The 26,510-nt window shown below is 60.9% G+C and overlaps 1 protein-coding gene across 1 annotated transcript in view; it reads left to right on the forward strand.

Moving 5' to 3' along the window:
- The first annotated feature begins 4,166 nt into the window (after positions 1 to 4,166).
- The window catches only part of UROC1 (urocanate hydratase 1), a 34,406-nt gene continuing 12,062 nt past the window's right edge, over positions 4,167 to 26,510 (forward strand). Inside the window, exons 1-16 of the mRNA XM_024117296.2 lie at positions 4,167 to 4,357; positions 10,556 to 10,686; positions 11,358 to 11,451; positions 12,262 to 12,321; positions 12,613 to 12,741; positions 12,849 to 12,910; positions 16,134 to 16,200; positions 16,284 to 16,427; positions 17,870 to 17,958; positions 20,064 to 20,126; positions 20,458 to 20,637; positions 21,384 to 21,481; positions 21,643 to 21,715; positions 22,713 to 22,834; positions 23,211 to 23,281; positions 25,966 to 26,064. Of these exons, the coding sequence (XP_023973064.1) occupies positions 4,232 to 4,357; positions 10,556 to 10,686; positions 11,358 to 11,451; positions 12,262 to 12,321; positions 12,613 to 12,741; positions 12,849 to 12,910; positions 16,134 to 16,200; positions 16,284 to 16,427; positions 17,870 to 17,958; positions 20,064 to 20,126; positions 20,458 to 20,637; positions 21,384 to 21,481; positions 21,643 to 21,715; positions 22,713 to 22,834; positions 23,211 to 23,281; positions 25,966 to 26,064 (1,608 nt within the window). The 5' untranslated portion in view covers positions 4,167 to 4,231. The remainder of the gene's footprint in view (positions 4,358 to 10,555; positions 10,687 to 11,357; positions 11,452 to 12,261; positions 12,322 to 12,612; positions 12,742 to 12,848; positions 12,911 to 16,133; positions 16,201 to 16,283; positions 16,428 to 17,869; positions 17,959 to 20,063; positions 20,127 to 20,457; positions 20,638 to 21,383; positions 21,482 to 21,642; positions 21,716 to 22,712; positions 22,835 to 23,210; positions 23,282 to 25,965; positions 26,065 to 26,510) is intronic.

The raw sequence follows: 26,510 nt of genomic DNA on the forward strand, positions 1-26,510 counted from the left end.
GTAAAAATTCCTTCCCGTTACGTGTAAGTTTTAAAGGTCTATTTAAAGGAGAATATTAAATAAATAATAGTTCTGCTGTCTTAAAGATATGGCTCCAAATGCTATGATAGGTCTCAAATGGCAGAGGGGCAGGAAACAGTTCACAGACAAACCAGAAGCTCCTTATTATGACTTTCCAGACACACGGGACAGAGAGCCTTGGGGAGCATCCAGTTCACGCCCAGAATGGCCTGCAGGCAGGGCTGCTGCTGCTCTGGGCCCAGGACCTGGACTCCCGGTTATCTACACCCCCAGCCGGCCCCCAATCTCCCCTACACCTGCATTGGGACCAGCGTTCTCTGCAGGGTCCCAGCCCCTGGCGTCCTTGGGAAGGAGTCTCGGTCCCTGTGCTGCCACCTGGTGGCCCAAGTTGAGGACAACATCTCAGCCCATTCCCGTCCAGGAAAGTCCCTGCAGGCCCCCGTGTTGGGTCCTCGGGTGGGAGGGTGAGCATGCCTCGCCAGAGGCCCAGGGCCTTGGCAGCTCCCCTGAGAAGACGCCAGCTGCGGCCTCTGCCCTCTCACGGGAGTTCGCATGCATTCAATCCCTCGTTCAACAGGCACTGGGTACCCACCGGGTGCTGAGGCCCTAGGGGAGAACAGGACAGGGCGCTCTCTGCCCTCGTGGGTTACAGTATGGGTGGGGGAGGGCATAGGAAAAGGAGCGCACGTGTGCGATCACGGCAGGTGGTAAACGTGCTATGAAGAAAACAGGGTGGACGTAGGGAGGTGTGCAGGGCCAGCCTGGGGAGGTGCCAGCAGCGGAGGTGAGTAGGTGGCAAGCTGCAGAAGGGACAGCCCTTGCGGAGGCCCTGAGGCGCCCTGCTAGTAGCTGTTGCTAAGTAACAAACTGCCCTAAAATGTAGGCGTTAAACATTTCAATTTCGCCCACAATTCAGTGGGTGAGGCGTTGGGGAAGGGGCTCAAGTGGGTGCTTCTCACCGGGGATCTCACGCTCCTGCGTCAGGCGGCAGCTGGGACTGGTCGTACGGAGGCGGGCCCAGGCTGGCCGACCCGATGGCTCCGTCACAGCTGGGCAGACACCGCAGCTCTCTCACTCCTCAAGCCCCAAGTGGGGTCTGGCTCCGGGGGTGGCTCCCACGGAGCCTCAGGCTGCCTCCTGTTGGTTCCCCGGGAACCACTAGGGGTGCCCCAGCCTCACTCAGAGAAGCACCCAAGCAGGGATTTGCCGGCATGTTTAAAACCACCAAGGGCATAAAGATGCACACGCTCCTTGGACAGGAAGCAGCAAGGGGGCTCTGAGGTGGACAAGGTGGATGGGAGAAGTCGGAGAGGCAGATAGGGCGTCCACGTCCCCAGCCCGTCGTGGGCCACGGTGTGGGCTGTTCTAACTGCCCCGCTGCCCTGCCGATGGACTACAGGTTGGGGGGAGGGGGCTGGGGAGGGAGGGAGGCTGGGCCGACCCTGGGAGAGGTGAGGGGTGTGGACCAGGGTGCCGTGGTCTCAGGGCCCCGGCTATACTTTGAAAGTAGAGGGGTCAGAGGTCAGGGTGCCTCAGAGAAGCCACCCAGGGCGGCAGGGTGTCTGGAGGGGAAGGAGGGGAAGCAGAGACTAGGTTGGTGGTCCAAGGGACAGAGGTCCTGCCTGGCTCGAGAAGGCCTGATGGGCCTGCTGGTGACACGGCAGAGATTGGGGCCCAGTGTGGCCTGGGTGGTGGTCCCAGGCGGGCAGGGCTGGGCTTGCGGTGCTGGTTGCCAGGTGCTAGGAAGAGAGGCTGGCCAGGACAGGAGTAGCCCCTAGGAGTGACGGGAGGGGAGACTAAGGCAGGCACTCGACACTGAAGAGGACAGGCCATGGCCAGCACCAGGAGCCCGAGGCCTGAGGCCCAGGGAGGCACATGCTGAGGGCCTGCCTGCCTGCCTTTCTTTACTCCTTGTTAGTTTTACATTTTATTTATTTGGTTTGTCCATGGAGCAAAATTCAAAAACTCCACAGTTCTCTTGAATTGAGGTGAAATTCAGATACCATAAAATTACTCATTGAAACGTGTACAATTTAGTGGCATTTGGCACCCTGGCCATGTGGAAAGCACCAGTCTTACAGGGAAGGGTCTCCTTTCCTCCTGTTCTCTCCCAGTTCCTTGTGGATCCTTCAGAGACAGTTCATGCCCACGTGTATACGTTTTCTTTGCTTTCTGTGCTACTACATTACTCTGTTCCTTGCTTTTTTGATAGTGGCAACAATTAGAAAAATAACATCTTATCTGGTGCTGATTCTGTGCAGGCGCTGTTCTAAGACCTTCACGTGTGTTACCTCGTTTAACACTCAGACAGATCCCACGTGGTAGCTACTGTTACTGCTTTCCTTTTACAGACCAGGAAACTGAGGCACAGAGAGGCTAAGGAACTGACCCAAGGATCTACAGCTCATGAGTGGTATAGCCAGGTTCCAACTTACCTGCCTGCCATATTTAACATCTGTGAGATCCCAGTGCTCTTAAATAGATTTAGGGTGTTTAAAAATTAAACTGTTTATTTGGGGATCCTTGTAGACTCACGTGCAGTTGTAAGAAATAGTAAGAGAGACCCGGGCGCCCTGTTCACCCGTGGTAGCGTCCTGCTGTCTGTAGCACGAGGTCACAACCAGGACACGGATACAGTCCCCCCTTCGGTTCAGGACAGCGGAAAATGTTTTTAATTGGTTGCAAACATTTAAAAATGAGATTTCGCAGAAAGCGTTAGATTTGTGGCTTCTCTTGAGGCCTCGCCCAGAAGCAAATCCTGAGCGGAGGTCTCGGTACAGCCTGTCTGTTGGGGACATGGGATGGAGATACCCGCGGGGCAGCTCAGCCCACTCCTGCCAGGGGCTCCCCAGAGCTGCTACCTCCACCCACGCCCTGCCGGGGCGAGGGCACTGGGGTATTTGCCCACCGCTGTTGCTGGCGGAGAGCTGCTCCCCAGCAGACGGGGAGGGGGCTGGCGATTCTCCAGCTCTTCCCGCCGCCCTCTGAGCGGGAGGTGCAGGTACCGGCCGCTGAGTGACCTGCAGGCCCAGGCAGGGGCCTGTCCCCGGTGCCCGTAGCGGTGCCGGGCCAGGACACTGCCCGGTCCCTGGCGTTGGAGAGAGCATTGGATGGACGGCTGCAAGCCTGGGTGCGTGTCTGCGGCTCACCTTCCGAGGCAGCCTCCCCGCCACGTGGACACAAGAGTACGCTCGCTGCCCGGCCGGAGATCTGGGAGGCCGAGGGGCGGCTGCAGCCGGACCCCTCGGCTCCAAGGGCCCAGATCCCAGCTCCACCAGGACTAGCTGTGCGGCCTTGGGCGGTTTCCACACCTACGAAACGGGACAGTGAGCCCCACAGGCCGCTGAGGGGACAGGGTGCTCCGAGGAATAAACATCGGGAGGTGTCAGCCGTCCTGCTCTCGCGCCAAGTGCAGGCCCCACGCTGGGCGCTCACCTGACGGCCGCGTGCCCCCCGCGCCTTGTGTGGATTGGGACTTGGCCCAAGGCCGCAGGGCTGGCCAGCGGCTGAGCTGGGCTCACAGCCAGCTGTGTTGCCTCCCCGGGCCCCTGGGATTCTAGGGGGCCCTCTTCCCGGCTGTGTGAGTGGCCCCGGGGCCTCAGCTACCCCAACCGGAGTGCGGACTGAGGCGCAGCGCCTTCCCACAGAGGCGCTCACGGGTGGGGCCTCGCCGAGAGCTCGGGAAGGAGTGGGGCAGCCGGCGCCTCAGCGGGGGCTGCGGAGGGCGTCGCTGCCGCCGGCCGGGCCCCCGCCACCCCTGTCACCCAGGGGGCAGGGAGGAGGGATACCAGGGGCACCACACTCTGGGCCGGGTCAGTGTCTCGGGCCCCCCCGTCATCGAGACACAAACCCCATGTCGCCTGCCTGGTGGAACTCCCCCACGAGACAAACCCGAACACGCGAGCGCTCCCCATGCGCTCAGGGCCAGCACCCCACTAGAAGGACAAACGGACCCTCACCCGGGCGTCCCTGGCACGGAGCCTGCCGCTCCCAGGACGCCGCCCCCGGGTCAACACTGCGGGCCGCCAGCCTGGGGGCCGTGACCCTATGACCTACGACCTACGCACGGCTCCTTCCGGAGGCCCGGGGCCCAATGAGGGGCTGGAGGAGGTGGGCCTAGAGCCAGAGGACCCCGCCCAGCTGGACCTCGACGGCCCAGTCTCTCCGCGGCCCCCGCACAGAGTGGGCCTCCGCCTCGCCTCTGCCAGACATGTCCAGCCTCCGGGCGCTGTGCTCCGGCCTGCCCTTGCGGCCCCTCCCAGAGAACCGTGGACGCTGGGCCGGGGTGCCCCACGCCCCGGTCAGGACCCCCGGCCTCAGCCCCGCTGAGGAGCAGGTAAGAGGCTGGGCCCCCGCCTGCAGGGCCGTTTGCCCTCGGCGGTCCGGCTGGGCAGTGCCCATGCCCTGCTCTGAGCCGTGTGTGCCAGACTCCTTCACACCCAATATCCCTCATTCTTTGCCCAGCGGCCGCCCTGGGGTGCAGGACTCCGGCCCCCATTTACTGATGGGGAGGGACCCTGGGGCTCACGATCACCCAGCCAGGAAGCGGGGGCCTGTGGCCGCCTCCAGCCCAGGAAGGCGAAGTGAGCGCAGGAGCCGGGCTGCACGTCCTGCCCCAGCTTCCGGAGCCTGAGCCACCAGGTGCCCCCTCCTGACCGTGACACGCAGGTGTGCGCAGGCGGCTGGAATGAGGCAGAGAAAGAGCTTTCTTCTGCTTTCCTTTACTGAGGATGACTTGACAACTTCAGGAACTGTGGGGGAAAGTAGCAAATACAAGTGAGGGCAGAGATTAAAAGAGGGATCCCGCCACCCGGACAGAGGCTGCTGCCCTCCCGGGGCGGCCGTGGGAGCGGGGGCACAGGGCGTGCAGACTGGAGGGGCTTGCGGGAGGACCAGGCGGACCTTAGAGTTTCCACCCTGGTCACCTTCCTGCTGGGCGCCAATGCCTCGACCTTTGGCGTGGGGACCCAGAGGGCTGTGCCGCCTGCGCGTCCCAGGGGACACCCTGGTGGGCGGTGATGGAATCAGCTGGAGGACGAGGGCCCTTGGAGTGGGGTGCCGTGCGGCCTGGGGAGTCTGAGCTGTGGAAGGGGCTGAATCTTGGGCGTGGGTGCCCGGGGCGTGGGGCGCCTGCAGCCAGCTGGTCCTGGGGGACAAGGAGAAATAGGCGTATCGATCTGTGCCCCTCCCCCTTCCTGCTGCTGTTTGGTCTTTGACCCGGATTCCTGACCCTGAGCTCCTAGATCTGCTGCAATTCCCTGGGCGGCAGGAGGCTACTCCGGGGGCTCCTGGTCGGGGCTGGTCACCAGAGAGTCCAAGCCGTGGTTGCACGTTGGAACGTTCAACGTGAGCGGCCGGGAATGGAGTTAATGATCCATCCATCATGCCTACGCCTCCCAAATCCCCCAGCTACAGGGTTGGCAGTGTCTGGGTTTGTGGACACGTGGAGGTGCCGGGGGATGCCTGCCCCTTCCCCCGCCCCCGCCGAGGGTTGCACCTCACCTGTACCCTTCGTCACGTCCTTTGTTATGTAATAAACCGGCCACCGTGTTCCCCTGAGTTCAGTGAGCCATGCTGGCGAATTATTAAACCTGAGGAGGGGCGTGGGCTCCCCATTCCTAGCTGGTTGGTCGGGAGCACAGGCGACGGTGGGGCGTGTAGTTGGCCTCTGAAGCGGGGCCGTCTCGTGGGGCTGAGCCCTCAGCCTGTGGGTGGGCTCTGGGCGGACTGCGGTCCACGGTGTCCTGGCTGGATTGAAACGCAGGACGCCAGCCGGCTGGGAGGAGCAGTGGGTGTCGGAGGGCCCACGCGTCCGCTCCCCGCCGGGACCTGCGAGAGGACGCGAGAGCTCCTCCTGGACAGGCCCAGACCCAGGGACGGCTTCCTCAGCGGCCGGCTTTACGCTTTCCCGTGGCTGGTTTTCTGTTTTATTTAAATGTACCTTTGAATTTTGACCTAAGCTTTTAAAGGTAGTTTTAGGAGATAAGTCAAATATTATAACGTTTTATAATCTTTTGGTGTCTCCTTCCAGACACTTTCTATGTGCGCACAGGGTATGTGTGTCCGTCCTTTTTTTTTTTTGGCGGTACGCGGGCCTCTCACTGTTGTGGCCTCTCCCGTTGCGGAGCACAGGCTCCGGACGCGCAGGCTCAGCGGCCACGGCTCACGGGCCCAGCCGCTCCGCGGCACGCGGGACCCTCCCGGACCGGGGCACGAACCCGTGTCCCCTGCATCTGCAGGCGGACTCCCAACCACTGCGCCACCAGGGAAGCCCCAGGCTGGTTTCTTTTGAGGCTGCTCCTTGTTGGTGCATTTGGAGCTGCCACATTGTTTGAACTGTTGTTGTTTTTCGTGGTTTGGACGAACGAAAACATGCTTCACCCTTTGTTCTTCTTTAAGTGGATTTCTGCTGAAACGCGGAGGATGGTCCGGCCGTCGCGTTTCAGTCGCTGTGGGACTGTAGTGCAGAAGGAGGGTCTCGTCACATCCTGTTAGAGACGCCCTCGGCATCCCCGCTCCCCCACGTGCAGCTTCTCTTACCGATATTTCCCCGAAGCGTGCCCTACCCTCAGGGGCTGTGCTGGACCTGAGATCCCAGGTCTGAAGACCTCCCACCACTGCTGACCATGATCCTCAGCTTCTCGAGGGTGGGGTTCTGTGGGGCTCACTTCCGGGTCTTCAGTGATGCCAGAGCGGTTTGTTGAATGAGTGAACGAGACCATGTGCGAGGCGCCCGAACCGACACCCTCCAAGGGTTCAGCGGGCAGGAGAAACCTAGGAGAGCTTCTTGGAGGAGGGGGTCTTGGCACCAGGGGCAAGGTTCCCAGACTTGGAGATCTGAGAGGCGAGGCACCTGGGACAGAAGGAGGCAGTGGGCGGACACGCAGAGACGGGCCTGTGCAAAGTAAGCTGGGGTGGACGAGGCCCCGCGGAGGCCCCGGCTGGGTTCCGACCTCAAGAGCCAGGCCCAGCCTGACTCCTGGGGGGCCTGGATTCCTACCAGTCTGTGCTGTGTCAGGAGCCCATGAAGGTCTCCGAGCAGGAGTGAGACTTGCTGCTTGGCCTGCTGCCCGCAGAGAGCGAGGGCTGGTGCAGAGCTCCTGGGGGGCAGGTGGACAGGGGCCCGGCGTGGAGGCCATGAGCGTGCAGACGGTCGTCCTGGCAGCTGGCCCCCCAGTGGCCCGTGTGTGCCAGGTGCCGGGCGAACAGCCCTGTGAGGTGGGGGCCATCTGCTCGTTTTACAGAAGAGGAGGCTGAAGGTCAGAGAGGTGAGGTGTGCAGGCTGGATAAGACAAAGGGAGGGATTCTGCCCTCAGAGCCTCCTGAAGCACCAGCCCTGCTGCATCATTTTCCAGCCTCCAGAGGCGCCTGCGTTCCTGGGCTCCTGGGCCCATCCTCTGTCTTCAAAGCTGGCAGCACAGCGCATTGAAATCCCTCTTTCTCACTCTGACTCTCCCCTCTCCTCTCAGAAGGACACTTGTAATTACGAGGGCTGACCTGGATAGGCAGGATCATCTCACATCTCAAACTCCTTCCGTCAGCACATCTGCAAAGTCTCTTTTGCCGTGTAACATAACATATTCCCAGGGAATCGGGTGTGGACATCTCTGGGGGCCGTAATTCTGTCCCCCATCCCATCAGGCACCCAGAATTCTCCAGCCCAATGGCTGAACACGGGACTTTTATGAAATAATCCCATGACCCTAAGGGTACAGGCCACTGAGCTTGTCCGATTCTTATGCCTGTGAGGTCAAGGTCGGGGAGGTGGAGGGGCCTCTAGAATTCTGTCCAGTTTATGTGCCTTAGATACTTCTGATTTTGCCAGTAAGAGCCCACCGGTAACTGCATTCTATGATTAACAGGCCACAGTCTCACCTGTGAAAATCCACGTGCTACACAGCAGACCCTCCGGGGCAGACTTGCCGTGGAGCTGAGGCGGTAGCGTTGCGGCATATGAGTGCCAGCGGACCCCGGGGGTGAATCCCCAAGTATGGCCCCCACGGGCTCTTCCTGGTAGCGTTTGAAGTAAACTGAAGACCTTTAACAAGGAAGCTGCAAAGCTGGGGAGGGGGAGAAGCAGGAAATGCCCCAGGCTCTGGCTTGGGTGTCTTTACAGGAACAGGAGGGCGCAGCGCTGCACTGTGTGCTGGGCCGTGCATGGTATCTTGTTAGTCCTTCCAGCGACACGGCCAAGCCGGCGTCCCGAGAGATGCAGAAACAGGCGGGCGGCCTCCCGGGCTGGTCCAGCTGGTGCTTAGCAGGGCCGGGTAGGCAGCTGTGCCTGCCTTTCCGAGTTCGTTGGGAAACCGTCCCGCCTCTCCACCTGGCCTGTCCTCATGGGGCCTCCTCTGCTGAGGCTGCCTCTCATCCCCCCGGGGGCAGGTCACACGCCTGTCCGAGTTGCGTTTTCTCGTCCTGACCCCGAGAACTGCCCCCATTCAGAGCTTGCAGTGTTGAGTCCAGGCCAGCAGAGCTGCTGCTTTTTTAATTTTTTCACTCAAGAAATAGTCAGTGCAGGCCTGTTATGTAAATTCAGACACAGAAGGTAAAGTTATTGAACAAAAGTATAATAGAAGACAACTTTGCTGAATTAGTAAAAATGTGAAATTTCAGATAAAAAGACAGTTTATCGTTGAAAGAACAAAAAGAAACCCCAATGTGGAATAGTCCACATGAAGATCTATCCAGGCTAATTTTCTGAATTTCAGGGATAAAGAGAAATTCACCAATCCTGAGATGGAAATTGTACACAAGGAGAAATAGCCCACCAGCTGTGAAGTGGGCTTAGGGGGTCAGAACCAGTATTCGTTGGAAAATGAAATAAAAGAAGCTACAGCTGGGTAGGATGTATCAGGGTCCGTGTAGTAAGGTCAAGCCTCCCGTGGAGTGTGTGTGTGACACGTTGCTTTTGAAACTTTTCTGTAAATGTTCAGTTTCTCTTGGCAAGCTCTGATTAGAAGCTGTACACTGATAGAAAAAAACACCCAACCTCTGCATCGAGGTGTAACGTGGACCCCAGAGGCCCAGGCCGAGGCGACCGGGCGTGACCTTGAAGGGCCCCGCCCTCCGGATGCACCTGACCCTCTGGGCGATTCTCAAGCCTGCTGGGGTCTGAGCACCTCCTGTGGACGTATTTCTAGCCGCCTTTCGATTGTTCCAAGAGAGCAGGGATTATGTGCTTTTGTGCCACGTGGACGGTAAAGAGGGCCTCGCTGTGCAAACCTTTTCAAGTTCCCGTCACTCCTGAGCTGGGGTTTCCCTCGTTGCCCTTCTTGCCCTGGGCTCCTTCCTGAATCACCCTTCCCCTCCTCTCTCCTCCCACCCCACGTGCCCCCAGGCCCCCAGTGACACCCTTGTCGTGCGGTGCTGGACCTCAGGGCACACGGGACAGGCTGTCCTCCGCCTGGGCCTCTCTCCTCGGCTCCTGGCCGGGTCCCGGCTCTCTGTCTCCAGGGCTGGCCCTCCGCCCCGCCTGCCCACGTGCTGGTGTCCTCAGGGCCCAGGCCGGGGCCGTAGGCTCCTCTGCTGTCACCTGTGCCCACCCGTCTTCTCTGAGGCTCACACCGCCTCCCCCTCGGTGGACCTGTGTTGAATGAATACGTTCACACCGGCTCCTCATCACGCCCCCAGAGCAGTTCGTTCTCCAGGGTCAGCTGGTTGAAGGAATGGCCTCGACGTCTACCCCGACACAGGGTTGTCACCCCGCGCCCCCCGGGTGGTGGGGGGGGAGCGCTGTGAAGGGTCCGCCGGGACCCTGGCCCTCCTTGAGCTCAGCGAGACTGATGGGAGGCAAGGAAACAACCAACGCTGAAGCGTCCGGAGACGCAGAGCCTGGCTGGGAGAGAAGCATGGGGGTGCTGAGAGTCAAGACGGCAAGGTCAAGGCGGGCCCCCGGGGACGGGCGTCTGGACCGGGGCTTCGAGGAGGGGGCTCCCAGGGAGGCAGCTGGCACGGGGGCTGGGGCAGCGGCAAGGGAAGGGGCCGAGGCGCCGAGGCCGGACGGGAGCACGAGGGCCGCCTGGAGAAGGCTGACGGGGGCAGGAGTCGGTCTGCTCTCCGTGGTGCCATGAGAAGCCTTAGACACTTCTTCCTGCTCTTGGGCGCTGGTCCCCGTCTTCAGCCACTGCCCTGGGCCTCCCGGAGCTGTGTGCCGCCCGAGGCTGCCGGCCACGCTGGGTGCTGCTTCCGGCCCCGGCTTGTCAGCCTGCCCTCCCCTTGAGTCCGTACCTGCCGCTGTAGCCACAGGCCTCCGGGCAGCCCCTCCCTGGTCCTTGCCTTGCGTCAAGCAGCCCGGTCCCCGGTGAGCAAGAAGAGCGAGGGACTCGAGGGCTGCTGACGGGAAGCAGGAAGCGCAGTCAGGGAAGGCTTCCTGCGGGAGGCATCATGGTAGGCTGGCCTGGGGTGGGGACCAGGCAGTCTCCGGACGGGGCCCTGGGTTTCTGAGTGGAGCAGAGGCAAATCCAGGTGGGGAGATCTTGGCCTGCAGCCCGCACCCCCTGCCATCCTCACCTCTCTCCCCTTCCCCCACCCCTAGCTGGCGCTGAGGAATGCCCTTCGGTACTTCCCCCCGGACACCCAGGAGCTGCTGGCCCCCGAGTTCGCCCAGGAGCTGCGACTGTATGGGCACATCTACATGTACCGCTTCTGCCCCGACATTGAAATGAAGTGAGTGCGGCGGGCAGAGCTTCACAGGGGCCCAGAGTGGGAGGCTCCCTGGAGGGACCCTGCTGGGGGTCAGGACACGGTGAGGGGGAGGTGCAGGCTGTTCCCGCTAGGAGGCCCATGGATGCCTCTGCCCTGGGCCAGGCTTGGGGCTGCAGCCAGGTCCGGGCAGGAGGATCTGCCTTCCTCGCCGTCCCCCGGAGATGCTGCCCCTACCCGGGCATCACACTCTGAGCACATTGTTCTTGGAAACGCCAGAAGCGCAGACTGGCTGGAGTGACCCCCAAGCAGGGGCCGCACGCCCTGGCTCCTGTCTGGGCCTGCTGGCCTGCCACCCACCGCAGAATTGGCACCCAGGGGCACTGATGGCCTGAAGGAAAGGACGGATGAATCAAGTGCACCTGGAGGAGAGGCTTCAGCTCTGCCTTGAAGTCCGCTTTATCCCAGTTGGAGCCTGCGCCCTGGGGAGGGAGGGCCGCCTGGGTGGGGAGGGCCCGGCACAAAGCAGGAGAGCGTTGGGAACCTCCTCCTGCTGGGAGTTCCAAGGCGCCTTGTGCGGGATGCCAGGGCTTGCTGCCCACCTCTGCGCCCAGGCCAGGCTGGGCCCAGGCTTTAGCAGGAAGGGCGCCTGTGCCCGCCCATCGTCAGGCCTGGCAGCTGCACCCCCCTTGCAGGGCCTACCCGGTGGAGCAGTACCCCTGCCGGACGAGAGTGGCTGCAGCCATCATGCACATGGTCATGAACACCCTGGACCCTGCTGTGGCCCAGGTAAAGGCCAGGAACCGGGCCCGGGGACCAGCAGTGGAAACGCAGTGGGAGAAGCACGTGCGACGCGCTCAAGCTTTTTATGTAGCAATAACGACAGATTTGAGGGAAGTTGCAAAGACAGTGCAGGGAGGACATCATCCCCTTCTCCGCGGCGCCGCCGGCAGCTGCGTCTTCGGTAACTACGGTGCCGCATCAGCAGACACACGTGTAGTTTTACGTTTTCTAATGGCCACGTGCAAACTGAAAAGAAACAGATTTAATGCTGTAGTTTGTCCCAGTATACCAAAAATATTACCATTTAGCATGTCATCATCAATGTAAATATCTTGTAGTGTTTTTTTCCTGCTAAGTCTTTGAAACCAGAGGTATATTTTACCCCTAGAGCTTGTCAGACGGGCTGCAGCTCAAGTGCTTGGTGGCCACACGTCCCTTTCCCGGCGTCCTTGAGCGCCGGTCTGTACCTCTGACACCCATAGTCAAGAAAGGTTAGGCCTCGGGGGTCCCTGAGTATTTTACTTGCGGGTGAAAGGGTCCTAGGACGTGACCACTCCAGGCAGTGGCGGGAGCTTCCTCAGCCCCGGCCCCAGACAGACCCCTGACACTGACCCCAGACCCAGCTCTGACGCTCACCCAGACTGAGCACTTACCCGGTCACGGGGGGGCCGCCGTCCCCGGGACCTACCCCTTCTGGCTCCTCCCCTGCCCCCGACTCGTCCTTCGGGGACCCTCGGCCACCTGGCCCCTGAGCCCGGCGCAGGCAGGGACCTCCCTTCCAGGGCCCCATCTCAGACCGCCCCGTGTCCTCCCCAGTTTCCCCAGGAGCTCGTGACCTACGGAGGAAACGGGCAGGTGTTCAGCAACTGGGCTCAGGTACGCTGGACTGTGTGGCCTGGCCCCGCCCTGACCCCAGGCCTTTCTTCTCCCACATCCTCTGGCCTGGAAGCACCTTACAGACCAGGCTCAGGACTCGGGCTCTGCCTCCCTGATGCCTGAGATCCCAGCCCTGGAGGCTACTTGGGGACGTCGGAGGTCCTGAGGGAGAGCCACCGGAGGGTAGAGGGCTCTGGGCAGGACAGCTAGGGCCTGGGGGGGGGCGGGGGGACTTGGGGCTGGTGCAGGGCCCCCACTCACAGAGCCCCCCGTGTTTCGCTCTCCCCACAGTTCTGGCTGACGATGTCCTACTTGTCCCAGATGACGGAGGAGCAGACGCTGGTCATGTATAGCGGACACCCCCTGGGCCTCTTCCCCAGCAGCCCCGGGGCCCCGAGGCTGGTCATCACCAACGGGATGGTGGGTCCCCGGGCAGCGGGGAGGGCCGGGTGTCCGCACGCCCGCCGGGCCATCGTCCCCAAGGCCACGGCGCTGCCCCCAGCCCTCAGCCCAGCCCTCTCGTGCAGGTCATTCCCAACTACTCCTCCAAGACGGAGTACGAGAAGCTCTTTGCCATGGGGGTGACGATGTAAGTGCTGTTTCAGCTTATGTTACGGCCTTCGCCAGGCTTTATTATAAGGCGGTGCAGCAATAGTAACTACAACTTTGAAAAGCCCTCACAGTGGAAGCCCTATAGCACGGTTTTGCATTTATGTATTTCCCGCGAGTTTTCATAGATATGCCTACAATTTTCATATAGGTGTGAGCAAGTGAACATACAATTTGAATCCTACTTTTGCAACAATTTACTATCGGGTTCAAACATACAGAAAATTGACAGAATTAACAGGGAACACCAACATTCTGTGATTAATATGCTGCTAAATTCACTTGATCTCCTGTCTGTCTATCCATCCCTAGATCCACGATCATTTTTTTGATGCGTCTCAAAGTAAGCTGCAAATATTGTTGCCTGGGATTCAGTATTTGTCCATAGTTTTTTTTCTTTTTTTAATGTTTATTTATTTATTTGGCTGCGTTGGGTTTTAGTTGCAGCATGCGGGATCTTTAGTTGCAGCATGAAGACTTTCTTAGTGGCGGCACGCGGGCTTCTTAGTGGCAGCATGCGCGTGGGATCTAGTTCCCTGACAGGGGATCCAACTGGGACCCCTGCATTGGGAGCACGGAGTCTTAGCCACTGGACCGCCAGGGAAGCCCCCACAGGTTTTTTTGGTCTTGAGGTGAAATTTACATGTCACAGATGCACAAACACACGCATCACGTGCTCCGTTCTGTGCGCTCTGACGATGTGTGTGTCTGTGCAGCCCCTGAGCGCGCTGTCACATTAACGCTCCAACTGGGGGTGTTCCCTCAGACGTTGTAGAAGGAGCCCCAGCGAGAAGGGAACCTCCTCCCGCCCAGACGCCCCAGTTCACAACGTCTCCTGTGTCCTGCCCGACGTCCCGTGTGTGTGCGGACGCTCGGCGGGGGTGACTGGACAGCCAGGGACAGCGCCCTCTGCACCTGTGCCCTACTCAGGACTCGGGCTGACTTGCTCGGGTTCACCGGCAGCGCTCAGTTGCGCTGTCCTTTATTTAGCTCCCTTGCCACCTGGTTTGGGTTGTTCCCAGTGTGCTGGGCGTGTAAAGGATGAGACAGGACATCCCTGATCTGCACGTGTTTGCGGGTCTCTGGGAGCGGCGCTCTGGCATCGTCACCACGTAAAGTGTGAGCAAGTCTGCCGCGCTGGGGGCCAACCCGCCGGGCCTCAGCCCGATAGCCTATGAATGATTGTAATCATGGCCCCCGCCACTTGTTCTAGGATTTACAGAAGCCTCTGAGCTAGGGGCCCTTATTAACCCATTTTGTGGAGGAGGAAACTGAGGCTCAGAAACCCAATTACCTTTTTCCTTCGTCATAAGTAGTTACTGTTATTACATAATAAGTTGCTGTTACTATCATCTAGTATGAGGCCTGACCACCTCTTCTGTACCAGTGGGAGCAGGGGGATAGTCGGTGTCTGCTCGGCGGCCTCAGTGTGGCCGTGGACCAGCCCCTGGGCTCCTGTCCTGCAGGCTCAGGACAGAAGTTTCAAGGGGCAGAGCTGCAGAGTCAGACCTGGTCTGGCTGCCCCTGAGGGCTGACCCCAGGCACTGCGAGCAGTTGACCAAAGAGAAGATGCAAATCACCATAGAGGTGGGAAGGGGTTACCTGTATAAGGAATCTGAGAACCGCTGACCAGGGCAAAGCCCTTTCACCACCAGGCTGACAAAAATGGAACCGGTCCCCTCCGTGGTGGGGGGGTACGTGGGGGAACAGGCAGCCACAGGCTGGGGTGTCAAGGTCTATACAGCAAGGCTGCGGGCACGGGAGGGCCACATCCAGTGACCGCAGTCAAAGTCCCAAACTCTGACCCCATGGTTTTAGCCCCAAGAGTGATCTCAGGTGAGACAAAGGATGGAATCAGAAGGTCTTAAAATCCGTTCGCAGCCCTGCCGCACGTCCCTGGGCGACCTTGGAGCTCAGATCCTAGCTGTAAAGGCGACCTGGGTGGCGGCTGAGGCTTTCACCCGCCCCCCTGGTAGGTGTTTATCGTGTCAGCACGGTTCTCTTACGTCCTGTCACGTTCACACAAACTTGCAAGGCAAAGGTCATGACTCCCCATTTTATGGAAGAGGAAGCAGAGGTTCTAAATGGTCCAGTGCTTTGTCCCAGTTATGGGATCTGCTAGAATCAGGATGCAGCCTGACCCAGAGGAGAGAGGGTCCAGAAAGTGGCTGGGGGACAGCAGCCTCTAGGGTCTCCTGACCTCAGTGGCCCTCAGGGAAGAGTAAAACTAAGACAACAGCAAAATTTCCCATCAGCCCTGGTGGGGACAGTCGCTCTGGAATGTGGTCTATTAGTATACTAATGCTGTCTATTAGTATTTTAAGTGTATTTAAAATCTATTCGTATTTTAAATACTAATGCTGTCTATTAGTATTTTAAATGTTTGCACTGATGCCCTGGCACCCCCTTCCTGGATTCTACCCTGGAGGGCACGGCAGGGCCAGGGAGGTTGCTTACTGCAGCCTCGTCCTGTGGCCCAGCCGAGCCTCCCGGCTGACCGACGGGGAGAGGGGACATCCTGCGACCTCCGATGGGGTCGACTGCGGAGCCACGAAAGGTCTGGGGGTGCTGACATGGAAAGGCCCCTGCAGGCCTTGTGTTTGGGGGAAACACAGCTCCAGAAACAGTGCTTGCTCGGCCAGCAATAACCGCTCACACAAAACTAACGCCGTTCGCTGGACTCTGCCTGCATGCCCACACACGAGTCTCAGGTGTCCCCTGACGGGGGGCAGAGCTCCCCTCCCCGGCCCCCGTGACGGTGTCTGGGCGTCCCGGGACCGGAATCCCGCAGACTGTCTGGGTTCGGGGTGTTGCCGGGAGGCCGCGGCCCTCTCCGCGCTGTGTTCCCCCGGCCCCGGGCCTCCTCCTGCAGCAGCGGCTCAGCTCCCCCAGGGTTTGGCCACCACGGGAAGGCGTGGTGACTCCTCCTCTCCTGGAGGTGCTGGGAACACGTCAGCTCTTGTCCGTGTGGCTAAATGTTCCCCGGTGATTTTACCGATTTTATTACAGTTTTTAAGAGAATGCAACCTGTCTGTGAAAGGTCTGAGGGGGGCCAGAAATGGGGGACTGTGGCCTTTTCTCTAGTTTTCTTTTGTTCCTGAAGGAGGAGGTAGTGCTGCCCCTGGGGTGATGACAGTGCATTTTAGGCCATGTGAAGTGGGGCCCCAGGCACCGGCTCACCCCGCTTCCCCCCCTGTGGGCAGGTACGGCCAGATGACGGCGGGCAGCTACTGCTACATCGGTCCCCAAGGCATCGTCCACGGCACAGTGGTGAGAGGCGGGCCGCGCCTGCCCGCGGGCCTGGGGGGCGGACAGGCTGGCGCGGATCGCGAACCCGAGTCACCGCCCTGCAGCTCACCGTGCTGAACGCCGGGCGGCGGTACCTGGGCGCCCAGGACCTGGCCGGGAAGGTCTTTGTCACCTCCGGACTCGGCGGGATGAGTGGGGCTCAGGCCAAAGCCGCCGTCATCCTGGGGTGCGTTGGCGTGATTGCGGAGGTGAGCCGGCGGGGGCGCCTCCCCGCCCCCCTCCAGAGCCCCCCGCCTGCCCCCCTTCTCTCGCCCTCACCCCCCCGAGCCTCCCAGCCTGGCTCCCCAGGGCAGCGAGCGCCCCGCCTCCAAGTGCTCATCACCGGCCAGGGCCAGTGCCTGCCGACACTGTGCCCCGAAACCGCCAGCCTGAGGCCTGGCTTCCCTTGCCCTGGGGCCCTGGAGTACAGCCTGTGAGTAAGTGAGTTACGCTCCCCCATATCGGACAGAGCGGTCGGTCGGGGGAGGGCCGGGGAGAGCGCAGGAGCCTTCCCTCTGGCTCTGAGTTCCTCCGGCAGGAAGAGAGGAAGGGAGCCGAAGGGGAGGGGCGGCTGTGAGGAAAGCGCGGGGGCCCGCACCGTGGGATCTGCCCTTGGCTGATAGTAAGGCTGTGACATGCACAGGTGTACTTGTTAGGAGCCCACTTGGCTGCAGGTGACAGAAAACCCAACGAGAGCAGCTTACACAAAGAGGGTTTTATTTTTCTCAGGTAACCAGCAGGGCTGGTCACCCCCCCGAGCCTCCCAGCCTGGCTCCCCAGGGCAGCGAGCGCCCCGCCTCCAAGTGCTCATCACCGGCCAGGGCCAGTGCCTGCCGACACTGTGCCCCGAAACCGCCAGCCTGAGGCCTGGCTTCCCTTGCCCTGGGGCCCTGGAGTACAGCCTGTGAGTAAGTGAGTTACGCTCCCCCATATCGGACAGAGCGGTCGGTCGGGGGAGGGCCGGGGAGAGCGCAGGAGCCTTCCCTCTGGCTCTGAGTTCCTCCGGCAGGAAGAGAGGAAGGGAGCCGAAGGGGAGGGGCGGCTGTGAGGAAAGCGCGGGGGCCCGCACCGTGGGATCTGCCCTTGGCTGATAGTAAGGCTGTGACATGCACAGGTGTACTTGTTAGGAGCCCACTTGGCTGCAGGTGACAGAAAACCCAACGAGAGCAGCTTACACAAAGAGGGTTTTATTTTTCTCAGGTAACCAGCAGGGCTGGCATTGGCTCAGCAGCTCAATGTCAGGGTCAGCATCTCGAGGTTCTCTTGGGCTTCCCTCGTGCGCACACAGGTGGCTGCCCCAGCCCCAGCCATCCCATCTACATTCAAGGCAGGGAAAAGGAGAAGTGCCAGCTATGGCTGACTCTATTTTAGCGGGGAAATAATGCCTTAGAAACTCGTTCTTTTACTTCATCAGTCAGTATGGGAGCAAACGGACGTTCTTATCCACAGGGAGGCTGGAAGCGGTGGGAGGGCACTTGTGATTAGGTAGGATGTGATTCATCCCCTGGGGCCGGGCACGGCGTCACGCTGAGCGAATCCAGGGTTCGTTGGTGCAAAGCAGGAGGGGGAGTGAGTACTGACAGCAGCTCGTAGGGTCTGCCTGGCCCTGTTGGGAAAGGGGGTGATCTACACCCGTGCCTTGTGGTCCCAGGTGGATGGAGCGGCCCTCATGAAACGCCACAAGCAAGGCTGGCTGATGGAAGTGACCGACAGCTTGGACCGCTGCATTGAAAGACTCAGGTACAGTGTCCGGCTCGCGGGGAGACCGGGCTGGGACCTTCTAAATTTCTGCTTCCCGCTGGTCCCTTCCGCGAGCGTGGGGGAAGCCCGTGTGCCTCCGTGGTGCCCATACACGTGGTCTAACAGACTTCAGTAGTTTTCTCGGTGACCCCGACGCTCAGCCACAGTTTTGCAAAGAGCATGTCTGGCGTTTCTCCCCGTGGTGCCTCGGTGCCCAGCCCAGAGCCTGGCACACAGTAGGTGCTGCTCGGATCTGCTCAGCCCCTGGGAGGTGGAGCTTCTCCTCAACAGGACCCCGTCAGGTTCTGCAAGGCCCGTCCTCCTCCCCAAGGGGGCCACGGCTGGTCCTGTGGCGCTGGGCCCCTCCCCGCCGCGTGCTGTCTCCTCAGTTATCTCAGTGGGGACGGGGCAGGGCTGCCCTGGAGGCCACTGATCAGGTGCCCTTTTTGAAGCATCCTCTCAACGAAGTTGCTCTGCAGAACTGAGCCCCGTCTGGGGAGTTCACCTCTGCACAGGGGGCTCCACCTGCTGCAATTAGGCTCCCCCAGGGTCTCCAGGGGGCTTATGTAAAAATGTTCAAAGACACACAGAGTGTGAGAAATACTCCCATTACCAAGACTGGATACTTTTTGGACATAGATCTTTGAAAACCGGCAGAAAACTCTCCATTAATCACAGGAGAAGTTCCAGCCTCCTAGTGTGGCATGAAGGGTCTCGCCTGATCTGGCTCCGATCCCGTGGGTGCATCTGGAGCACACGTGCCCATTCACACACACACACACACACACACACACACACACACACCCGCACATACACACTCGCGTGCTCACACACACTTTCACCCACTGTGACAATTCTGTCCTCTTCCATCTGCCTGCTCCCTCTTGTCACACAAAGTTTGGGTGCTTAATTCCACGGTCACACGCATGAACACACACACACACAGTCCAAATCAGTGTCACAAATGCCTTAAGCAGCCGTCTGGTCACATTTCTGCGCCCTGAGCTGCGGAAGATGCACACACACACACACACACACACACACACACACACACACACACACACACCCGCACATACACACTCGCGTGCTCACACACACTTTCACCCACTGTGACATTTCTGTCCTCTTCCATCTGCCTGCTCCCTCTTGTCACACAAAGTTTGGGTGCTTAATTCCACGGTCACACGCATGAACACACACACACACAGTCCAAATCAGTGTCACAAATGCCTTAAGCAGCCGTCTGGTCACATTTCTGCGCCCTGAGCTGCGGAGATGCAGATGGGAATGGTGACCCTCCCGCGTCTGTGGGGCTTTCATGTATTCACATCTTCTGTTTCCCCCAAATATGCTTTCATTTTTTGTCCTTTTATTTTTCCAAATCATGTTTGTTTATTTATTTATTATTATTATTATTATTTTGTCTGCAGCGGGCCTTTGTTGCTGCGTGCGGGCTTTCTCTAGTTGCAGCGAGTGGGGGCTACTCTTCACTGTGGTGTGCGGGCTTCTCACCGCGGTGGCTTCTCTTTGTTGCCAAGCATGGGCTCTGCCAAGCGCGCGGGCTCAGTAGTGGTGGCTCGCGGGCTCTAGAGCGCAGGCTCAGAAGTTGTGGCGCACGGGCTTAGCTGCTCCGTGGCACGTGGGATGTTCCCGGACCAGGGCTCGAACCCCTGTCACCCGCATTGGCTGGCGGATTCTTAACCACTGCGCCCGCAGGGAAGCCCCTCGAATAATGTTTAGAGTCGCCTCTAGTGACACCTGCAGCTTAAGGATCGCCTTGGGTGAGTCCTGCAGAGATCCCTGTTAGAGTCCTCGCGGCAACAGCCCTAGTTCTGCTAATGGAATTCTGCACCTTGGGGCGGGGAGGAATTGGCACCTTTGCCAGCCAGCCCTCCCGAGGGCATTCAAGTCTGCTGTTCCCCTCAGGCCTGGGTCCTCAAAAGACACGCCTCGTGGGTCCCTGCGCCTCAGGCCTACGCTTACACGTGGTGCTTTGGGTGCCTCCTGGGCCTTCTGCATCCCCACCAGCTTGGGGCCTGTGTGTTGGCGGTGGGCAGCCGTGGGCAGGTGCGATGGGGCCCTCTGTCCTGCCCTTGCCCTTCCAGGGAAGCGAGGAAGAGGAAGGAGGCCCTCAGCCTTGGTTACCATGGCAACGTGGTGGATCTTTGGTAATTGGGGGGGGGTGGCAGCCTTGGGGACACCAGGTGAGCCCCCCCAGCCAAGGTCCCGGGCCAGGTGCTCCCGGGACACAAGGCTTCCAGCGTCAGCTTGAGGCTCTGCTCCCAGCCTTCATGGCCCGGATCCTGGCCGAGCTCGCGGCAGCCTTTGCCCAGCCAGGCAGCCCTCCCGCCAGGGATCTTTCCAGAGGGAAAGCAGGATGAGCCTCCATGCCTGACTACTGGCCGTGTGGGCTGGGAAACGCTGCGTGCCCCCCTGGCTGGACCCTGAGCTCGGGCCCCGGCACTGCCTGCCCTGCCCTGACCACCTGAGTCTCCCCAGGGAGCGCCTGGTCCATGAACTGGACACAACGGGGGAGCTTTTGGTGGACCTGGGGTCAGACCAGACGTCCTGCCACAACCCGTTCAACGGTGGCTACTACCCCGTGCAGCTGGGCTTCGCAGAGGCCCAGAGCCTCATGGCCTCCGACCCTGCTGCCTTCAAAGCCCTGGTCCAGGAAAGGTGATGCAGGTCCCAGGGCTTCTCGGGGGAGGGATGGGGGCACACATGGCCTGCAGGAACTTTGAACTGGGAGGCTCTGGCCTCTGCCCAGTTCTCCTAGGGCAGCTGTGTGGCCTCGGGCAAGATCCTTAACCTCTCTGGGCCTCTGTCTCTTCCTCTGTCACACGGGGTCATGGGCTCCCTGGCCCGTGGGTATGTTGGGGACAGACTGCGGTGACATTTGCAAAACACGGGGGGCAGCTTCCAGCACGTGTGAGTGCTGAGCAGGTGCTGGTGGAGGGGAGCCTGAGGCGCTTCTGCAAGAGGCAGTTGCTTATTCAGCACTGAGTCTGGTCCCCACGCCAGGCTGGCTGGCTGACGACCCGACCCGTAGGCGCTAGTTTAGGGGCTGCCTGCAGGGTCCTGAAGGGTAGGGGGACCTGAGGAGCCGGCAGCGACGGGGACTTCCAGGAAGGAGGCGCTGGGGGTGGGGTCAGCAGGGGGTGGAGCCAGGAGGGGTGGGGTCTGCAGGGGTGGAGCCAGGAGGGGTGGGGTCAGGTCGGGTGGAGCCAGGAGTGGTGGAGCCAGTCAGGGGTGGGGTCAGCAGGGGGTGGAGCCAGGAGGGGTGGGGTCAGCAAGGGGTGGAGCCAGGAGGGGTGGGGTCAGCTGGGGCAAGAGTCAGCAGGGAGGTGGGGCTCGTGGGGTTCGGCTGCGGTTACAGCCTTGGCGGGCAGTGCTGAGCTGACCACTGATCGCACCTCTCGCAGCCTGAGGAGGCACGTCTCGGCCATCAACAGGCTGGCCCAGGAGAACTTCTTCTTTTGGGACTATGGCAACGCCTTCCTCCTGGAGGCCCAGAGAGCAGGTGAGAGAGAAGGGGGGGGGTCCCCTCTCTGCAGGCCTCGCGGGCGGGGCACTGTGGCCTGCGGGTTGGCTCCACGTGTCCCTTCTGGAAGCTGGCCCTGCCAGGGCCTTGGTCTCGCTGGGCCTCGGTTTCTCCAGGTGATGCTGGGTCTCTGCGCATAGGGGCTGACGTGGGGAAGACGGGCGCCAACAGGACGGAGTTCCGCTACCCCTCGTACGTCCAGCACATTATGGGGTGAGTGATGGGCCCTTCCAGTGTCTATCCTAGACATGCAGGTCTGAAGATCTCCTCCTCTCCCTACTGCTCAGGCCACGTGCTGAGACCTACATTTGGCCCCAAGTGGTCACGGCACCGGGTCACTGGCTTTCCACCCCAAAATGCAGGGGGTAAGGAGCTGAAAATGAGAGACCCTGTGGAGGGCCTCAGGGACAGAACAGGATCGGCCACGCCTGAGCCCCGAGTGGGCGGCGGAGGGCCTGATCCCTGCAGCCCGTGTGCTTTCCTGGCCGCGTGGGCCGGAACAAGCAGGGACCAGGGAGCGGCCGGAGGGAGAGGACAGGGTGGAGTTCGGGCCTGAGCCGCTGGGGTCGGGTGGGGTGGGGAGCAGCCCCGGATCTGCACCGGAGGGGACCCCAGGGGGGCGAGAGAGGCCCGCGTCCTTCTGAGGTTCATTGTGGGAGGGGAGGGGCCAGAGTTGGGCCAGGGCCCCTGGGGTGTCCCCGGGGGGTAGTGGGCGCGGGAGCCCAGGGAGGCCCCTGCGTTCCTCTGCCGGGAGTCCCCTCGGAAGGTCAGCCCACTTAAAGCAGATTGGGCTTTACGTTTACCGTTTGTCCCAATGTTTAGTTTCAGTTGCCTGGTTTTCAGGTTGTCTCCAGCAGCAATTTAAGGAATTTCTGCTTGTCTGTGTCCCAGCTCTCCCTGCTCGTGCAGCCAGAGATGGTACAGCTCTGAGAGGGGTGCCGGGAACTGGGGGAGAGGACAGCGAGGGGACAGAGGGGGGTGGGGGAAGTTACTGTGCAGTTCGTGGCGTAGGGGCTTCCGGCAGCAATTGTGGACACCGACGCCCCACTCACTACACAGGCCCCCACGAGCCCCCCGGCTGGCGCACAGCCCTCACCTCCTCAGTTCTCGAGCATCTGCGGCCTCGCGGACCATGGACCATGGTGACCCCCAGCCAGGGGGTGCGGCCAGCCTGGGAAGCCCCCAGGTGACGAGCCTTTTGCCCTCGCAGGGACATATTCTCCCAGGGATTTGGGCCTTTCCGCTGGGTGTGCACGTCCGGGGACCCGCAGGACCTGGTGGTCACGGATCAGCTGGCCACGTCAGTGCTGGAGGAGGCCATTGCTGGTGGAGGTGAGGCTGTCGGTAGGAGTTGCTGGCGCACGGGTGACCCCCAGAGGCTCCAGTAGACACCTGCCTGGCGGTGCTGGGCGGCCTGGACACGTGGTCCCCTACCTGGCCCCGTGGGCACAGGGCACATCCTTGGGTGGTGCCTGGTGCCGGCACTCTGGCTCCCTGTAGTTGCCCCTGTGTCCGTCTGCACCGTTCCCCCGTGTCCAGGCCCCTCTGCGTCTCCATGTCACAGCTGCTCCAGGCCATCTGTGGCTCCGTCTGTGGACACAGACAGGCGCCTCTGCACTTCAGCCTTCGCGAGGGAGGGTCTGCGCCACCCCCCACCGTGGGGCAGGGGCTGCCGGTGCCTGTGACACCCTTTCCCCTCTCCCCGCAGTGAGTCCGGCTGTGGAGCAGCAGTACATGGACAGCATCCGCTGGATCCGGGAGGCCTCGCAGCACCGGCTGGTGAGGGCTCAGCCTGGCGGGCTTAGGGTGGGGGCAGCTGGACCTTGCCCGAGGTGAGGTGCTGCTTGCCCCCTGGGCCAATTAGGTGATGTCCCCACTGGCCACCTCACCCGGGGGCCACTGGACAGAGAAGCCCAGGACCTTTCAGGAGGGGGCCTGGGCTCCAGGGCAGCAACCGGGGTCAGGCAGGTCTTTCCTCCCCTCACTCCCCTGCTGGGCCCTGGAGCCAGCTCTCCTGGCTTCTCCGCTGTGTGACCTGGGGTGAGTGGCTTGGCCTCTCTGAGCCTCCCGTCCCATCTGCACGGTGGAGATGCTGGAGGCGGCGCGTGCCCCCTGGCTGTGGTGTGGGGCTTGGAGCGGGCCCCCTGACGCTCTGCGGGGCCAGGGCTCGGGGGACGGGCATTTCTGTGACTGTGAGCGTGACCACCCGTCAGATGGCTCGAGGTGGGGACTGGTTTACACGGACCCGGACCCGTCAGAAGGGTGCCTCTGAGGAGCTGACTTGTGGATTCAGGTCTAAGTGGGGTTGGGGGCTGGGTGGGGGGGAGTGACAATGGGGGAAGCAGAGGGGTCAGCCAGTGCACAGGCCTGAGGAGACAGCCAACCGGATACACCAGGGCAAAGTGAGAAATGGGCGTGTGGGTCACAGGCCTTTGGCCACAGACCCTGATGGCCGGATGCCGCCACCACGTCTGGACCAGCGGGTCCTTGGCCTGGGCTTCAGCCAGGCCTGCCCCGAGCTCTGAGCCCCCCTCCTGGGCTTCCTGGTCCAGCCCTGTCCACCCAGGCTGCCGCCGCCTCCTGGCCCAGTGGTCACAGATGCATTTCTCCACAAAACCCTTCGTGCCATCCACCTGGAGCCTGAGATGCCCGTGGCCGTCGCTGTTGGACTTGAGGGCCTGGGCCCGGGAGGGTGGGGCAAGAGGTGGAGATGGGGGGGCCAGTCCAGGGAGGCCCGGAGAGGAGGGGCACGACCACCGAGAAGGGGCCGGCGGGGGTGCGGGGCTGAGGGCATGTGGGCGGCCAGCTGGACGCCGCCCCAAGCCTGCGAGCGGGACCCTCTCTTTGTGTTTGAGTTAAAGTTACTTGGACGTTGCGTCTTTCCCCCTTGTTTCAGGCTGCGCACCCCCCTCCCTCCATCCCTGCCCCCCACTCCCTCCCCCCCACTCCCTCCCTCCCTCCCTCCCTCCCTGGTCTCTCATGAAAGCTGGTGATCACAGAAGATTGTCCTTTTAACATTTTAATTGTTTCTTTTAATGTACACTCTTGACAAAGCTGGCAACCCTGTGTCAGTTCCTCCCATTTTCTGTTTCTTGATCCAGGAAATCTGAAAGGCTGCCGTGCTGCTTTATGGTACAGTTTTTCCAAAAAAGATTTGCGGCAGCTGGCGCAAGTAAAGTAAGGCCTTTGGGTGGAAAGCGGGAGGCCGAGGAAGCCACAGGCTGACCGAGAGGCTGGCATGCGCGGGCCTCCTGTGGACGCCCCCCTCACCCCCCCCCCGCCCCTGGCCGTGCTTCACCCCGTCCCTGGGCGGCTGAGGGAAACACCTGCACCCGCTTTGGAGAGTCCAGGGTTTCTCAGTCTCGGCACTGCTGACATTTGGGGCCAGATGAATTTTTTTTGATTGTGGTAAATATACATAACATAAAATTTACCATTTGAACCATTTTTAAGGTACAGCTCAGTGGCATTAAGCACATACACACTTGTACAGCCATCACCACCGTCATCTCCAGAACTTTCTCATCTTCCCCAACTGAAACTCTGTCCCCGTCAGACACTAAGTCCCTCTCTCCTCCCCTGTCCTTTTGCGTCTGGCTTATTTCAGCGAGCACAGTGTCTCCCAGGTTCATCCATGTTGTCACGTGTCAGGATTTCCTTCCTTTTTAAGCTGAATCACGTTCCCTGTTTGTATGGACCACACCTTGTCTATCCATCACCGGCCATGGACACTGGGTTGCTTCCCCCTCTTGGCTACCGTGAATGATGCTGCCATGAACGTGGGCGCTAATACCTCTTCGAGCGCCTGGGGGCTGGATATTCTTGGCCCCGGGGACCAGAGTCTAGCAGCGTCCCTACCCATGCCAGCAGCACCCAAGATGTCCAGTCATCCCCAGATGTTGCCCGGCTGAGAGCCACGGTGCTAACAATGACTGCTGTGCTAGCAGTAACAACGCTGTCATTTCCGGGAGCCTTTGTTCCCGCAGTGACCGCCCCCCAGCTCCAAAGGGGCTGCATCCTGGTGGTGGTGCGCAGGGGCTCAGCCTCCCCGGCCCGCTTCCTCACCTGTAAAACGGGGCCTGTGATGAGCACAGTAGCGTCTTCCTCACAGACTCACTAAGGAGATTCTGGGTGCCACGCTGGAGCAAGGCAGACACATCAAAACGCCTTGGGGGGTGCTGAGGTTGCTCTGGTTGGAAGGGTCGAGCGGGGTGGCGCCCACAAGAGGTGACATCCCCGGAGACAGGCGGGTCAGGGTCCCGGAGGCCCCTGGGAGTGAACCCTGCGGGGATGGGTCAGGAGGGACATCTGGGGGCCCAGACTGCACGTGGACACGCGGGGCAGGACGCGAGTGCTGGACTCCAGAGCTGCCTCTTGCCTCCCTGGAGGCGGCCGTCTGATGCTGGTGGACGTGTCTCCCGAGCATCCCCGGCATCAGTCAGCTCTCACCCTTCTCTCCGCAGGTGGTGGGCTCCCAGGCCAGGATCCTGTACTCGGACCAGAAGGGCCGTGTGGCCATCGCCATGGCCTTCAACCAAGCCATCGCCTGTGGGAAGATCAAGGTGGGCTGTCCTGTGCTTGGGTGGGGCTCCCCCTCCTCCCCACCAGGCCAGCCCAGGCCCGGGAGGGAGGAGGCCCGTCCTCAAACCCAGGCTCTGACGACTCGGTCCCTGCTGTGTGACTTTGGGCAGTCAGGGGCCCTGTCTGAACCTCTCATCAGAAAAGAGGCTCCCGTAACCTCAGAACGTGGCTTTCCCACGAGTGTTTCATGTGGCTTTGTTAAATTGTCTCTTTCAAACCATGACAACCTTCCCTGCTTTTCCCCATTTCTGGTCAGCCCTGCCCACCTTGCTCAGTGCATGTGCACTTCCTGCTGTGGTGCTACAGTGCTGGCAGGGCAGAGACAGCGTCTTAGTCCTTCCCTCCCTCTCCCCTCCTCCTTCCCTCCCCCTCCCTCCTTCCTTCCTTCCTCCCTCCCTCCCCCCACCCCTCCCTCCCCCTCCCTCCT

The sequence above is a fragment of the Physeter macrocephalus genome, chromosome 18 (genome assembly GCF_002837175.3).
Source record: "Physeter macrocephalus isolate SW-GA chromosome 18, ASM283717v5, whole genome shotgun sequence".
Classification (NCBI taxonomy): domain Eukaryota; kingdom Metazoa; phylum Chordata; class Mammalia; order Artiodactyla; family Physeteridae; genus Physeter; species Physeter macrocephalus.